This window comes from Balaenoptera acutorostrata, chromosome 21, assembly GCF_949987535.1.
Source record: "Balaenoptera acutorostrata chromosome 21, mBalAcu1.1, whole genome shotgun sequence".
Lineage (NCBI taxonomy): Eukaryota > Metazoa > Chordata > Mammalia > Artiodactyla > Balaenopteridae > Balaenoptera > Balaenoptera acutorostrata.
The window spans coordinates 5,554,980-5,570,516 of NC_080084.1; the positions used below are offsets into that span (position 1 = coordinate 5,554,980).

The 15,537-nt window shown below is 40.8% G+C and overlaps 1 protein-coding gene across 1 annotated transcript in view; it reads right to left on the reverse strand.

The window, feature by feature from the left end:
• Positions 1-2,321: 2,321 nt before the first annotated feature.
• The window catches only part of LOC130706083 (small integral membrane protein 19-like), a 39,798-nt gene continuing 26,582 nt past the window's right edge, over positions 2,322-15,537 (reverse strand). The window contains exon 4 of the mRNA XM_057537114.1: positions 2,322-2,402. Within this exon, the coding sequence (XP_057393097.1) occupies positions 2,368-2,402 (35 nt within the window). The 3' untranslated portion in view covers positions 2,322-2,367. The remainder of the gene's footprint in view (positions 2,403-15,537) is intronic.

A 15,537-nucleotide genomic window follows, 5' to 3' on the forward strand; every position in this document is an offset into this window, starting at 1 on the left:
ATAAAGAAAAAAACAAGTAAAAATTTAAAAACTGTCAGTGAAACAGGTACATATTCCAGCCAGCCCAACAGCTGAGTCTCTTCAAACTTTCTAGGAGTATATAGCGTAAATATTACTTAAAATCATGGAGAACACAGAAAAAGATTAATGATCTCCCATTCACTGGGACCATGTTCAACTTCATACAGTTAGACAATGAAGCCCAGGGTGAGTGTTTCACACTTCGAGACAGCCCCCTTTTTTGGCATGTGTGCTGGGAGGTAGGTGAATTGAGAATTTAGTCCACATGGGGTTGGTTCCCTCCTTCAGGACGGGGGCTGACTACAGTTGTGGTTGTACCAAGAATTTAGTGTTTTGTAAACTTTTTAGACAAATATATATTTTTATATAAAACAGAAGCTGAAAATCTCAAAACAACACGTAACCTTACAGGTAAAGATATGCTGATATTTTCTGTTATTCTATTTCATTTTTTCAAGTGCCAAACAACACACTAAATGAATCTTCTACCATTAATAGGTGACAACCCACAATTTGAAAAACACCTGAGAAACTGGGATCCCCTTAGGAAGTGCCATCCTTGGAGGAATGAGCATTTGTGTACGTGCGCGCCTGTGTGTGTGTGTGTGTGTGTGTGTGACACACACTTGTTCTCCGAAGGCTGTCGTGTCACAGATATGTTTTGAGTATCTGCTCAACTCGCAATCCCCTCTCGGATAATGCCTTTTTCCATCATGGGGGTGAGACCTGTTCCCTTGGTCATGGCCACTCAGACTAGGGCTGGAGCCTGAAGCCAGCTGGATTATGGCTCCTTAGATGCTCATCATGGCTCCTTCACCACGTTAAGCTCATTCGAGAGAGTTTCTAAACTTGCAACCAAAGCAGCTCTCGTTGTACAAGCATAGAAAACATCTCTAAGGTACAAAGTTTGATGTATACTTTAAAAATTCATTATAAATTGCCTTATTAAATATATTATTTGAATTTTCCATTTCAGGGGTTGGCCCACTATGGTTTACAAGTTAAATCCAGCCTGTAGCTTGTTTTTGAATAGCCTACAAACTAAGAAGGATTTTTACATTTTTAAAGGGTTGTAAAAAAAAAAAAAAAAGGAAAAAAAGAGTAGAATCTGTGACAGAGACAGCTTGTGGCCCACAATACCTAAAATATTTATTATGTGGCCCTTTACAGAAAAAGTTTGCCACCCCCTGCTCCCTACCCTTCGTATTTCTCATCTCTTTGGTCTGTCAAATATTCAGAGGTTTATGAAACAGTCACACTTCTATTAAGCTTTCGTCAGTTTACACATTGTGCTGCTCTACTAGTCAACACGTAAAAGTTTATGATGAGCATATTTTCTCAGTCCCATTAAATGCTTGGATTCTATTTTGTAAAATAACTTATTGTAATCCTTGCTATATTTTTGTTTGTATTAGCCTGCTATGTTTGCCTATCCTTTATCTGAAAAATTATTTGGTCACATTGTTTGAAGCTGTCTTTTATTTTAAAAAATATAGACTGACCTTGTTTTTTGTTCAATCTGGAAATCTTTGACTTATAAGAAAGAATATAATAACAGCTTAAAGTATATGCATTTCTTGTTGTAATTTGTTTGGGGCCACTCCTTACACCTTGTTTTTGCTGTTAGTCAGTTAAGGGTGAAATGGTATCTCAGCCACGTTGCTTTTGCCTGCAAGTAATAACCTATTCTTTCTTTCTTTAATTTTTTAAATTTTTAAAATATTTTTTGTAACCTATTCTTTCTTAAACAACCTTATCAATATACGCCATATTCTGGCCATAAAACAAATTTTAGCACATTTTTAAAATTTGAAATCATATTAAACATGTTCCTTGACCATAACAAAATAAAACAAAAGTCAATAATAGGTACCTGAAAAATCTCAAAATGTTAAACAACACATATATAAACCATGGGTCAAAGAAGAAGTCTAAAAGGTAATTAGAAAATATTTTGAACTGCATGAAAATAAAAAGTTAACATACCAAAATCTGTAGAATGCACCTAAAACAGCTTGGGGGAAATTTATAGCACTGAATGCTTATATTAGGGTGGGAAAAAAAAAGATTTCCCACAGTCTCAGTCAGTTGGCCTATAACAAATATCCATAGACTGGATGGCTTCAACAACATTTATTTCTCACAGTTCTGGAGGCAGGAAGTCTGAGATCAGGGGGCCAGCGTGGTCAGGTTCTTGGCAATGGCTCTCAGAGACGGATCCCATGTCTCCCTTTCCTTTTATAAGGGCCTCACCCTCATGATCTCATCTAACCCTACTCACTAACTGCAAATCCCATCACACTGGAGCTTAGGGTTTCAACACACGACTTTGGTGTAGGGACATGTTCAGTCCATGGCACACAATAATGTAAGCTTCCACCCTATGAAATTAGAAAAGGAAGATCAGATTAAACCCAAAGCAATCAGGAAGACGAGAATAACAAAGATAAGTCCTGAGTGCAATAAAATCAGAAACAAAAACAATAGAGAAATCAATGAAACCAAAAGCTGGTTCTTTGATACAATTAAAAAAAAAAAAAAGAAAGAGAAAGGAAAAACTTGAAAAACCTTTAGCCACACTGACCCAGGGGGGAAAAAAAAAGAGAAGTCACAAATTACCATTATCACTACAGAACCTACAGATATTAAAAGGATAATAAGGAAACACTATGAAAACTTCTATGCTCATATATATGACAATTTAGATAAAATCAACCAATTCCTTGAAAGATAAAAACAAAAAATCACTCAAGAAGAAAATAGATGACCTGAAATAGTCCTATATCTATTGAATACATTGAATTCATAGTAAAATAAAATAAAAACTTTCTCATAAATAAAACTTCAGGCCCAAATGATTTCACTGGCAAATTCTACCAAATGCTTGAGAAAGAAATAATACAAACTCTACACATTCTCTTCCAGAAAACAGAAGAGGAATACTTCCCAACTTGTTTATGAGGCCAGCATTACTCTAATACCAAAACTAGGCAAAGATATTACAAGAAAACTACAGATCCGTATCTCTCATGAACATGTAATACAAAAATTCTGGGCAAAATATTAGCAAATTGAGCCTGGAAATATATAAAAATGGTAATACATCACAACCAAATGGGGTTTATCCAGGAATGCAAAGGTATTTTAACATTTGAAAATCAATCAATGTAATTTATCATATTAATAGACTACAGAAGAAAATATTCATGTAATTCAGAATGTGCTACATGATGTCTTGGTATAAGCCTTTAAAAATAAATTTTATCTTAAACTTGATGAACACTTTTAATCTGACTACATAGGATTTCTTCAGCCCAGGAAATTTTTTTTTTTTTTTTTTTACTTTGCTTTTGATAATTCCTTCTGTTTGATTTACTCGGATGTCTTCTGCAGGAATACCAGTTATCCATGTATTGGATGTCCTCTATTGTCTAAACCCACATTCTCTGTTTCTTTGTTATTTCCCCTAAATTCTGGGATACTTTCTCAAGCTTGTGTTATTTACTGCTATATGACAAACCACCTCAAAACAAAATGACTTAAAACAATAACCATGTATTATTATTTCTCAAGAATCTATAGGTCAGCTGGGTGGTTCTGCCCATCTGAGCTGGACTCAGCTAATAGCTTGGTTTGCTCAAGTGTCTGTGGTCAGCGGGAGGGATGATAGCCATTGGGTGAGGCTATCTGTAGCGGGAATGGCTTGGTTCTGCCCCATGTGGTCACTCATCCTCCAGAAGGCTAGCCTAGGCACACACTCAGGGCGAAGGCAGAGGAGAGGGTGAGGAGCCAGAATGCTCAAGCACTTTTCTAGCTTCTATATGGGTCAAGTTTGCTGCTGTCTCTTTGTCAAGTCACGCGGCTGAGCCCAAAGTCAAAGTGGAAGGAACTCCAAAGTTATAGGGTAAAGGGCATAGGCAGAGGGAGACTCTAAATTAGGGTCATTAACGTGATCAGTCTACTATATGCTTCATTCGTATTACCTATTCAATTTTCTACACAATCAATTCTGGTCTATAGATTATATTTTGCTATTTTGTTTTTAGTTTCCATGTTTTCCCTTTTTATCTCATCCCTGACCCTTTTAATTCATTCTGATGTCTTTTCATCTTCCTCTATTTATTCTTTATGATATTTCTGTTGTATTTCATACTGACCATATCTTCCTGTATTCTGTTAAGGACAGCACAGTTTCTGAAAGTTTCTTCTGGTTTTTGGAATTCTCGAAGTCTTCAGTATGCTGCTCCCTTCTCTTTGTTGTGATATATGTTTATAGGCCTCATTTGATATCTTTTGAATGAATTCTAAGACAACATTTATCAATATTTAGAGTATATGGGTTGCCTTTGGCCTCACTCTGTCTATTTGAGTGATGATAAAAAAATCCCATCACATGGACCCAGAGATGATCATACTAAATGAAGTAAGCCAGACAGACAAAGACAAATATCACATGATATCACTTATATGTGGAATCTAAAAAAAAAAATGATACAAATGAACTTACTTACAAAACAAAAACAGACACACAAACATAGAAAATAAACTTATGGTTACCAAAGGGGAAAGGGGGTAGAGATAAATCCAGAGTTTGGAATTAACATATACACACAACTACATATAACATAGATAAATAACAAGGACCTACTGTATGGCACAGGGAATTATATTCAATATCTTGTAATAACCTATAGTGGATAAGAATCTGAAAAAGAATAGATATATATGTATGTATAACTGACTCACTTTGCTGTACACCTGACACTAACACAACATTGTAAATCAGCTATATTCCAATAAAAAAATTGTAGGAGCAAAAAAACCAAAAACAAACAAAAAAGTCCCATCACAGATCCACCTGTGGAGAGGAGGTGGTGAGTCCAGCTCTCAGTCCAAATCTAAGTTTGAGGCCAGTACTCACCAGTGTACTTAGTCTCCCTCTGCCTGGTTCTGTAATATTCTAAACAAAGGAAATACAGCTGGGGCTGCCCAGCTACCAGGATTCTTCCCAGCTACCTCTGATAGCAATTCTGTACTTGTGAGGAATATTCTGCACCCCTTGCAGCTGCCACCCGAGAGTTCCTGTCTCTTAATGTGTGTAGACGGATGACAAAGGGGTGTGGGTGGGCTGGAGGGGGGCAAGGTGGTGGCAGCTGTGCTCTGGCGGTCTCAAACCCCCCCCCCAAAAAAAACAGTCCCAGCGTGATGGAGACAGCTTTCCCAGTTTTCTGGCCAGGTTACAACTGCAGCATGGCCATGCCCGTGACTGTCTTGCCTTTGGGTTTAGCCCCAGCACAAGGACAGCATCTCACACGATACTTAGGCACTTAGTCTGTAATGTTTGTCATAAGAATGAACCAATAAATGGACACAAACCTCTGAGCTGTGAGTGGGGTGTAGGTTTTAAAGCATTTCCCACCATTTTAAGACAGTGTCTGTTTTGTAAATTAAGAGTGGCATGCCGTGAGAAAGTTGGGTACATGTTTTCAACTCGCCTTCATTTGACTTATAATTAATTAGGAATAAGTCCCCTGAGAATCCTATTCATTGATGTCCATCAGTCTTAGTTGCTGGCGAGGGTATGAACTTTTACCTTTATGGATATTTTAATAAAAGCTTGGGAGGTGATGCTTTCAAGAGCTACTTGTCAAATGTTACTTTAAATCAGATTTGGATGAGTAGAATTTTATTTTCAAAAAAAAAAAGTGCACATAATACAAAATTCAAAAAATAAAAAGGGTATATATACCATGAAACATATTAGTCATATCCCAGACCTCCAACTACCTGGTTTTCCTTCCCAGAGTCAGGGAACTGACTCCTGTGAAATTATTTTACGTGTTTCCAGAGATATTCTATACATATGTGAGCATTGTATACACATATTTATACACACACATAGGCACACACTAACCACTTTTTTCTTTGTGATTTTCGTCTCTTAACAAATCTTAGAGATATTTCCATATATCAGTACATGTATAGATCTATTTATCTTTCAGCCTTTCTACTGAGATTTTTAAAGTAGATTTTAAATTTTCATCAAATAAATAGTTATACTTCATTTAAAAAGTCAAATAGCACAAAGGGGTTGTTACAGAATACAATAGCTCTCCTTGCCACTAAATCCTAATCTTCCTAGAGGAAACCACATTCAACTCTTTTCATTATTTCTTCATGGATCTATTTCTCATATTTCTAAATATTATACAAAATATTCAAAATCTTGGATTGTGTTTTCCGTTTTAAACATTATGCATTATCTTTTCACCACTCCCACATTTAGATGGGATGAAAGGAGCTAGCGGATGAGTTGGAGGTCAGACCAGTAGAAGGAGAATCAAGAAAGTAATATTAGAAAAGCCAAGAGAAGTGTGGATTTCAGGACCAGAGGGCTCAATGGTGTCAAGGGCCCTAAAGCTGATAAGGAGGTGAGGAGCAAGTAATGTCCACTCTGTTTGGCTATCAAGTTGTTGACTTACACTTCCAGCTGTAACAGCTTCAAGAGGGCCAGTGATTGCTGTGAAATGAACAGAACTGTTTGAAAGTGGCAAAGGGAACTCATTCTGGGTTGTCTGGACAATGACCTGGGATGGGGAGAGAGGAGGGCACAGGTGAGGACTGAGAGCTCGAATCCCTGAACCCAAGCTCAGCTTCTCACCAGATGTGTAGCTTCCTGGATATTTTATGAACCCCAGTCTCCGCAGGCTGGGCGCCCGGAGTTCCCAGATAACTCCTTAAACAGCAGGCACCCAAACTGTCCTTAAGCAAGACAGTTTTCCCTCACTTGTCCTCAAAAGAAAGACAGATGGAGGGAGAGCGCCTCACCTGGGATGCAACCCCAATATATCTCTCTATGAGATGACGGAAGGATCAGGAAATCCATGTCTAACCTTCTCTTAATTATCCGTGGCCTACGTAAGTTTTTCCAACAACATGTATTTTTAAAATTTCTGCCATGTGATGTAACAGACGTCATCCTGAGCTCTGGTGCGTGACCGGAAGAGACCCCGCGAGGACCCTGCCCAGCAGGACAGGACTTCTGGGGAAAGGACAGGAAGTCGGATTTCAGGAGGTTGATCAGCACTAGGAAAGTAAGAATGTAGAGACAGGAAGTGAAGACTAATTACTCAGGAAGTCGGTGGATAATAGGATGGAGAGAATGGGAAAAACGGAAAGAGTAAGAATCTGAAGGATTCAGGAGAAAGTGAAATAAAAACCACAGGTTCCTTTGTCAAATTGCCTGTATGTCTGTTGAAGAAAATGCTTTGTGTGCTTGCTTTACAGTTCAGACCATCAGAACTCAAACCCGTTCAGATTTAAGAATGGACTCCAGGAGTGAGGACCTGGACCACCCGGATCCCACATATGATTTGAAAAATCAATTATTTAAATCAGAGATAATTGGACTTCCCTGGTGGCGCAGTGGTTAAGAATCCGCCTGCCAATGCAGGGGACACGGGTTCGAGCCCTGGTCTGGGAAGATCCCACATGCCGCGGAGCAACGAAGCCCGTGCGCCACAGCTACTGAGCCCGCGCACCTAGAGCCGGTGCTCCGCAGCAAAGAGAAGCCACCGCGATGAGAAGCCCACGCGCCACAAAAGAAGAGTAGCCCCTGCTCGCCGCAACTAGTGAAAGCCCACGCGCAGCAACGAAAGCTCAACACAGCCAAAAATATAAATAAATAAATCAGTGATAGTAAAATACTTTCATGGGAATTCCCTGGTGGTCCAGTGGCTCAGACTCCGCACTTCCACTGCCGTGGGCCCAGGCTCGGTCCCTGGTCGGGGGAACTAAGATGCCACAAGCCACACAGCACGGCCAGAAAAAAAAGGTATGCACTTCCAGATAGTCTTAGAAATGCACACCACGCTTTGACGCGTCAAAGAAACCATCTGCTGAAACAGGAGGAAGTTGCCAGGAGCAGGATGATGGTAGAAGAACTGAAATTAAGACAAGAGGTACCTCTTTTTTTAAAAAAACAGTGCTTTTTTTTAGGACTTGCTCTTTTTTATCCATTAAAATTTTTCACAAATAAAAAAGACCCTATTAAAATTAAGTGGGGCAATATACTGTGTGCTTCCTCCAAGAAAATTAGAGGCTGGGGCGAGACAACTATGCTGAAGCCATACTGACTTAGTGACAAAAAGGAAAGTCCAAGACCCAAGAGCTGGTGGTTTTAAGCTACTACGTGGGCCTGGGTGTACGTGGGCGCATGTGCTGGGAGTGGGGGGGAGACCACCTCAGAGCTAAACCAATGGTGTGTGTAGATGATTTCCCTAAAATTCTGTAAGTACACATTGAGAATGGTCTTCAGGAATTCATCTCGTCACAGATATTGCCTTCTTTAAAACAGTCCCATAAATAAATACTCAGCTTGATTCTTCTCTACTGATGCTGGAATGTGTAACCTCCTTGTGCCCTGCAGGGCTGTGGAGGAAAAGCCTCCACGCTTGTAGCACGCTTCTTCCTAAGTCAGTCTGCACCCTTCATCTGAGCACTGGAGAATCCGGCTGGGAATCACCTGAATGATGATATCGCATCAAGAATAGGAGCTCCTAGGCTTCCCTGGTGGCGCAGTGGTTAGGAATCTGCCTGCCAATGCAGGGACACGGGTTCGAGCCCTGGTCCGGGAAGATCCCACATGCCACGGAGCAGCTAAGCCCGTGCGCCACAACTACTGAGCCTGTGTTCTAGAGCCCGTGAGCCACAACTACTGAGCCCACGTGCCACAACTACTGAGCCCGGGAGCCTAGAGGCCGTGCTCCGCAACAAGAGAAGCCACCCCAATGAGAAGCCCGCGCACCGCAACGAAGAGTAGCCCCCACTCGCCACAACTAGAGAAAGCCCGCGCGCAGCAACGAAGACCCAATGCAGCCAAAAATAAATTAATTAAATAAATAAATTTTTTAAAAAAAGAGAGAATAAGAGCTCCTGTCACCTGGGCTGGCATTTGGGTGCTGCTCTTAGGAGCTGTGCTTCAAGGGATGTATTCAGCATCTCTAAGCCTCAGTGTCCCTTCTGTAAAATGGGAATAATAATAGTACTACTTGATCAGTGTGTCCAAATGGAAGTATGTAAAAAGTGTCAACATAATATGCAATGTGTACTAGACTTTAATTAAACTGAAAAAAAAATCAGAACTTTTATCAGATTAAAAAAACATATTGTAGGGACTTCCCTGGCGGTCCAGTGGTTAAGACTCCGGGCTTCCACTGCAGGGGGCACGGGTTCGATCCCTGGTCGGGGAACTAAGATCCCACATGCTCCGCGGTGCGGCCAAAAAAAAAAAAAAAAAACTAAAAATCACATTGTAAAGGGGCTACAAGGAAAGCAAACTGTCCCCCGCCCTCACTCCTCTGTAGTTCCTCTCCTCCTACCACAGCCGTCACTTTTAGCCTCGTTCTATTGTTATTTATTCTAGGAGTTTGCTCCCTATCAGTAAATTACACATCTACACCATTGTGTATCTGTACCGCTATTGATTCATCAGCTTTAAATGTTATGTATTCAATTCCTGCTCTAACAGTTAAGGATGTGGTGCCCTGACACCACTGCAGCTCTCACAGGACACTTCAACCTCCATTTCTGGCTCCATCGAGATGGACTCTTTCCCCCCAGCTCCCCATGTTGTGTTATGAATGTTAGTGACCAGGCTCTTCCTCTCCATCTCAACTTTGGCGGCTGAAACTTTATTTTAAAATATCAAAGGTGGTTACAAGCATAGCCTGCGTTGCAATCCTAATGTTCTTTTCTGCTGTTTGTCTATAAATCGATTCTAAATGTTAAAGATAATTAGCAGCATTGACATTATCATGACTGTCAAATAGTGTCTTTAAACACAATGCTTTCTCCCAAGCACCTGTGTCCCTCAGGTACGAAGGTTCTAACGTGGGATTCAAACAGGCCACATTGCAGTTTGCCTTGTATTTGGAAAATGTCTTTCTTATACTTTTTCTCATGAGTTTCTAATTACTCTTTCGTTGTTGTAAGAAGGAACAGATGCGTTAACCTGATATGTCTTCTTGACCAGATCCCCACTCTTCCAGGTTCTTATATGTTATCCATTGCTTGGAAACTATTCCATTTTTCTTTTTGAAACTCCAGTTTTTTCCTGTGTAGACTGTGGTTTTCTCATACAGCTTTTTGCTTTTCCTGGTGTCTCTGGTTACTTTCTTGGATCCAATACTTTTATTATATTGGGTTAGCCAAAAAGTTCATTCAGGTTTTCCGTAAGATGTTACAGAAAAACCCGAACGAACTTTTGGCCAGCTCAATATCTTCGTTTATATTTTCTGAGTGAGTCATTCTATTTGGTCTAAATAAATGGTTGCACCATCTTTCTCCCTGGGTCCTCCCCTCCAGTACCCCCAGGCTCTGATCTGGACCTGGTCGATTTCTGGGCCCACTACACGGCAACCAGCAGTACCCCCCTGGCTCACAAGCACCGTAGCCTAGACCCTACTCCTCGTTTTACCAGAAAACCTTCCCAAGTGTTTCCAGTAAAGGAGTGGGTGGGAAGTAAATTTTCTACAGACTTGCCCATGTGAAAGGGCCATTATCCTGCCATCACTCTGGTGGCACAAGTGTCTTATAAACCTCTTCCTTCCTGTTTGCTGTTTGGAGGCTTTTCGAATTTTTTAAATCTCTGGAGTTCTCAAACTTCACAGTGAGATTTCTAGGTATGGCTCTTTTTTCACTTATCTTTCTGGACATCCTGTAGTCTCTTTCCCTACAACTTCTGGAACTTATGATAGTTTTTCGGATAAACTCATTCCTTCTGTTTTCTTTGTTCTCTGCTTCTGGAAAACTTACTAGTTATAAGTCAGGCCTCCCAGATTAAGGCTCTATGCCTCTTATATTCTGGTTAAGTTTTCTGTATGTCATTTTGGTTTACTTTCTGAGGGATTTCTCTGATTTCGTCTTCTGACTCTTCCGTTGAATTTGTAATTTCAAAAAATCTTTCTCTTTTTCTTTTTTTCTTTCTAAGAGCTCTTTCTAATTTTCTGTTTCTTTTCCACAGATTCCTTTCCTTGTTTCATGAACATATTTTTTTACTCATATCTCTGTTGGTACTAATTACAGTATTTAAAGTGTTATCTTCCGTTTCATTAATGAGTTCTATGCTTTCTAGGGACAGTTTTTCTTTTTGTGTACTTGTTCTTTCTCTTCCACTTTGCAGGTCTGACTCAAATGTCTGATTAGCTTTGGGTATCTGCTTATATTTGGAAATGTGGAAATTCAAAGACTGACTGTGAGTACTGGGTACAGAGGTGGGAGTTTTCCTCTGGACACACTTTGCTTTAGACTTAGGCAGACGGTGGGTGGAGGCCGTGCTCTGCAGAGAACCGAGAAGAGGGGAGTTTTACTTGGGTCACCATCAGTCTAGCCTCTTTAGTTCTCCCTGGAGAATTCTTCTGATGTCTTTAGAAAAGATGTTTTTTCTTTGCTTGGGGCTTAAACGCCTGGCTATAAGGCATCGTGCATAGAGAAATAGGGGGGAATTATGGGGGAGGAGTGATTGTCATGTGTAAGTCTCTAACCAGTCCCTGTGTTCACCCTCACTTCGTGCCCACCATGGGATCTGAAGGCTCTTCAGGGCTGTCTATAGGTCCACTCTCACCCCAGTGCCTACAACGCAGTCCCATAATCTGGGCTCCAGAGGGTCTGCTTCATCACTCAGCTCGCTACACACTTTTCGTTTTACAGAAGTTTGTTAAACTCCCTTGTTTGTTGATGACACACCTTCCTAGCCTCTTTATTGTTAAAGTTTTAAAGATATTACTTATTAGCATCTTAATGCAGAGTTTATAATTTTATGTACTCAGTCTGCCATCTGAGACTGAAAACCTTCCATTTCCTTTAGTAATCAAGAAATAATTCCATTGTTAAAACTACTCAGCCATAAAAAAGAACAAAATAATGCCACTTGCAGCAACGTGGATGCAACTAGAGATTATCACACTAAGAGAAGTAAGTCAGAAAGAGATGGGCAAATATCATATGATATCACTTGTATGTGGAATCTAAAAGATAACACAAATGAACCTATCTATGAAACAGAAACGGAATCACAGACATAGAGAACAGACTGGTGGTTGCCAAGGGGGAGGGGGCTGGGGGAGGGATGGAGTGGGAGGTTGGGCTTAGCAGATGTAATCTATAATAGAGAGAAAGGATAAACAACAAGGTCCTACTGTATAGCACAGAGAGCTATATTCAATGTCCTATGATAAACCATAATGGAAAAGAATATTAAAAAAAGAATGTATACATGTGTATAACTGAATCACTTTGCTGTATAGCAGTAATTAACACAACATTGTAAATCAACTATGCTTCTATAAACAAAAAAAAAAAGAAAGAAAGAATTCCATTGTTGCTTCTCAGGAAGAAGTGGGAAGGGTGTTCTGAATTGCAGGCAATGTCAATGGCTAGAATGACTGCATGGAGGAAATTCATGGAAGGTGAGAATGTTTCCCTTCTCCTGGTCCCCAAGCAGCCCTGTAGGAGAGCAGGGCAGGCAGAACTACTGCCTTTCCACATGCCACTTTAGACATACTGGGTTTCTTTTCTCCCATACCTTTGTGGGCCTGAATTTGGCGCTAATATGTGCCTTGACGAATGCTTTTTATGTACCGTGTGGAAGACGCACATCATTTTATTTAATATCAGCCACCTTACAGATTAAATATTATTATCTTTATTTTATAGTTGACTAAAGGGAGCCTCAGTGAGATTATGTATTATATCCAGGTTGACACAGCTAATAAGAGGTAGACCTAGAATTTCAGCCACTACTGGTTCCCGTACCCACCCACTCTTCACTGTAGCAGGGAAAGCATATCGATGTGTAAGAATTCATCTCCCCTTTCCCTCCACTTCCCCTCCCTACTCCTAAAGTCTGAGGCAGTGTGGTATAGTGCGAAGTACTGACTCAGGAGCCAAAAAGGTTGGATTTGGGTTCTTGCCTCTGCCACCTTTGGTGAGATGTTACCTCGGGTCGATCCCTAGACTTTCCTGACCCTTACTTTCCTCATCTGTATAGGAAAGTATAATAAAATCAGCTCTGTCACCACCACCGGATGCAGGAGGATCACACGAGAACCTGTATATTAAAAGGCTCTGCGGTAATCATAGCAACAGCTCACACCGGTATAGTCCTTTACAATTTGCAAAGAGCAACAATATTGTGAAATAATCCCTACCTGTTCTACAGAGGAAAACTGTGGCTGAGAGCATTTGGGTATCATACAGCTCATACTCTGCAGAATCAGAACTGAAACCCAGATTCTATTATTTTCCCACACTCTAATGCTGCCACCTTATTTGCAAGAAGATTCTTTAATTATTGGCAATTAACAATAGAATTTCTTCACAGAGCTCAGTCATTTCAAAATCTATTCTTTCTATTCTTAATTTTATTTATATACTACTTTTCAGGAGCTCGCCTATTGCATTAAGTAGATAATAATAAGTAAATAATGTCAATTATTTATTATTCATTTATTACTTTAATATAGTAAATCATAACACAAAGGCCAAAAAATATGAAGCAATTCTTTCTTTTTTAATAAATTCATTTATTTATTTATTTATTTTTGGCTGCATTGGGTTTTAGTTGCTCTGCGCAGGCTTTCTCTAGTTGCAGTGAGAGGGGGCTACTCTTCCTTGCGGTGTGTGGGCTTCTCATTGTGGTGGCTTCGCTTGTGCACAGGCTCTAGGCACGTAGGCTTCAGTAGTTGTGGCTCGCAGGCTCTAGAGTGCAGGCTCAGTAGTTGTGGCACGCAGGCTCAGTAGTTGTGGCTCGCAGGCTCTAGAGTGCAGGCTCAGTAGTTGTGGTGCGCGGGCTTAGTTGCTCCGCGGCATGTGGGATCTTCCCGGACCAGGGCCTGAACCTGTGTCCCCTGCATTGGCAGGAAGATTCTTTACCACTGCGCCACCAGGGAAACCCTGAAGCAATTCTTTAAAGGCGTTTAAGTTAAAACCAGTAAGGAAATTGGGCCTGACACATCATAACCCCTGGTGCCACTGAGTACCATTTCCAGTAGTTGGGTGATATTTTCAATAAAATGAAGAGCTTGCTGCATCCTAAGTATTTACTTTTTAAAAAACATTCCAGCAGGTAACATAATGTTTACATGGCTCTTTGGCCTTAGAATACATCACTGCGGAAGGGGCATAAATCCTCCAACCAGCTCTCTGTGCAGTCCTGTTGCAGAAGACCACACAGTTGTTCTACCCAGAGGGCCCACTGGTCTAGATCATGTCCAGGCCTCAATGCAGCCTCCTTCTGGATTAATGAGGAAAACAGCCAGCAAGCCTAGGACACAGGGTACAAAAGGAAAGACAGCAGATTGGGGCTGAGAGAAAGCAGGGAGAGAGGCAGAGGGAGAAAGCAAAGTCAGAAAACTAGACGCAAAGAAGAAAAAAGACTTTGTGTATCCTCGACATTGGCGTTGCCCTGAAATGGTTAGGTGCACAGAAAGAGAAAAGGGCGTTAATTAATATTCAGGTTGCAGAAGCCAAAATGGACAGTTTCTAAGAGTAGAGGCAATTAACTCTCTGCACACACAAAAGAGAAGCTAACCAGCCCTTCCTGACAGTCTACAGGTTGCACTGGTGAGTGGCATGGACTCTGTAGGTCTCATCACTGAAGGGAACCTGCCCGTGGCCAGGCCTGACCTTCCCACATGCCCTGGGGCCTGGGCTGCTTCGCCCACTAGCTGAGGCCACAGTGACATCAGTGACGAGCTGGACCACTCAGCTCATTTCCCAAGAGGAACTAGGTTCAGCGTCAAGGTTTACGATTCCACTGCACCTCTATATAAAACTAATCCCACATTCATCTACCTTAAAAATCAGAATTTAGTTTGGAAAAATAGTAGATTAAGGAGGTACAACCTCATTGTAGAAACCGTAAAAAATGTAAAACATATTTTGAAAAAAATTCACAATCCCGTAAATTCATAGTTACATTCTTTAAAGAGTAATTTATGTATAACTAGGTTCTAAATTTTCATAATAGACATAAAAAGTAACTGTCTGAAACTGCCCCAAGGCTGCCAAGACCTCACCTTCCAGACAGGATTGGAGGAAAATGACTCTGTTCTTAAATCTCTATGTACTTTTTAATTTATTTATTTATTTATTTATTTATTTATTTATTTATTTATTAATTTATGGCTGTGTTGGGTCCTCGTTTCTGTGCGAGGGCTTTCTCTAGTTGCAACAAGTGGGGGCCACTCTTCATCGCGGTGCGCGGGCCTCTCACTGTCGCAGCCTCTCCCGTTGCGGAGCACAGGCTCCAGATGCGCAGGCTCAGTAGTTGCGGCGCACAGGCTTAGCTGCTCCGTGGCATGTGGGATCTTCCCAGACCAGGGCTCGAACCCGTGTCCCCTGCATTGGCAGGCAGATTCTTAACCACTGCGCCACCAGGGAAGCCCTATGTACTTTTTTTAAAGTAATGCTTTTAATTTAGACTACAGAATTCTAAACAATATTCTGTACAATTAA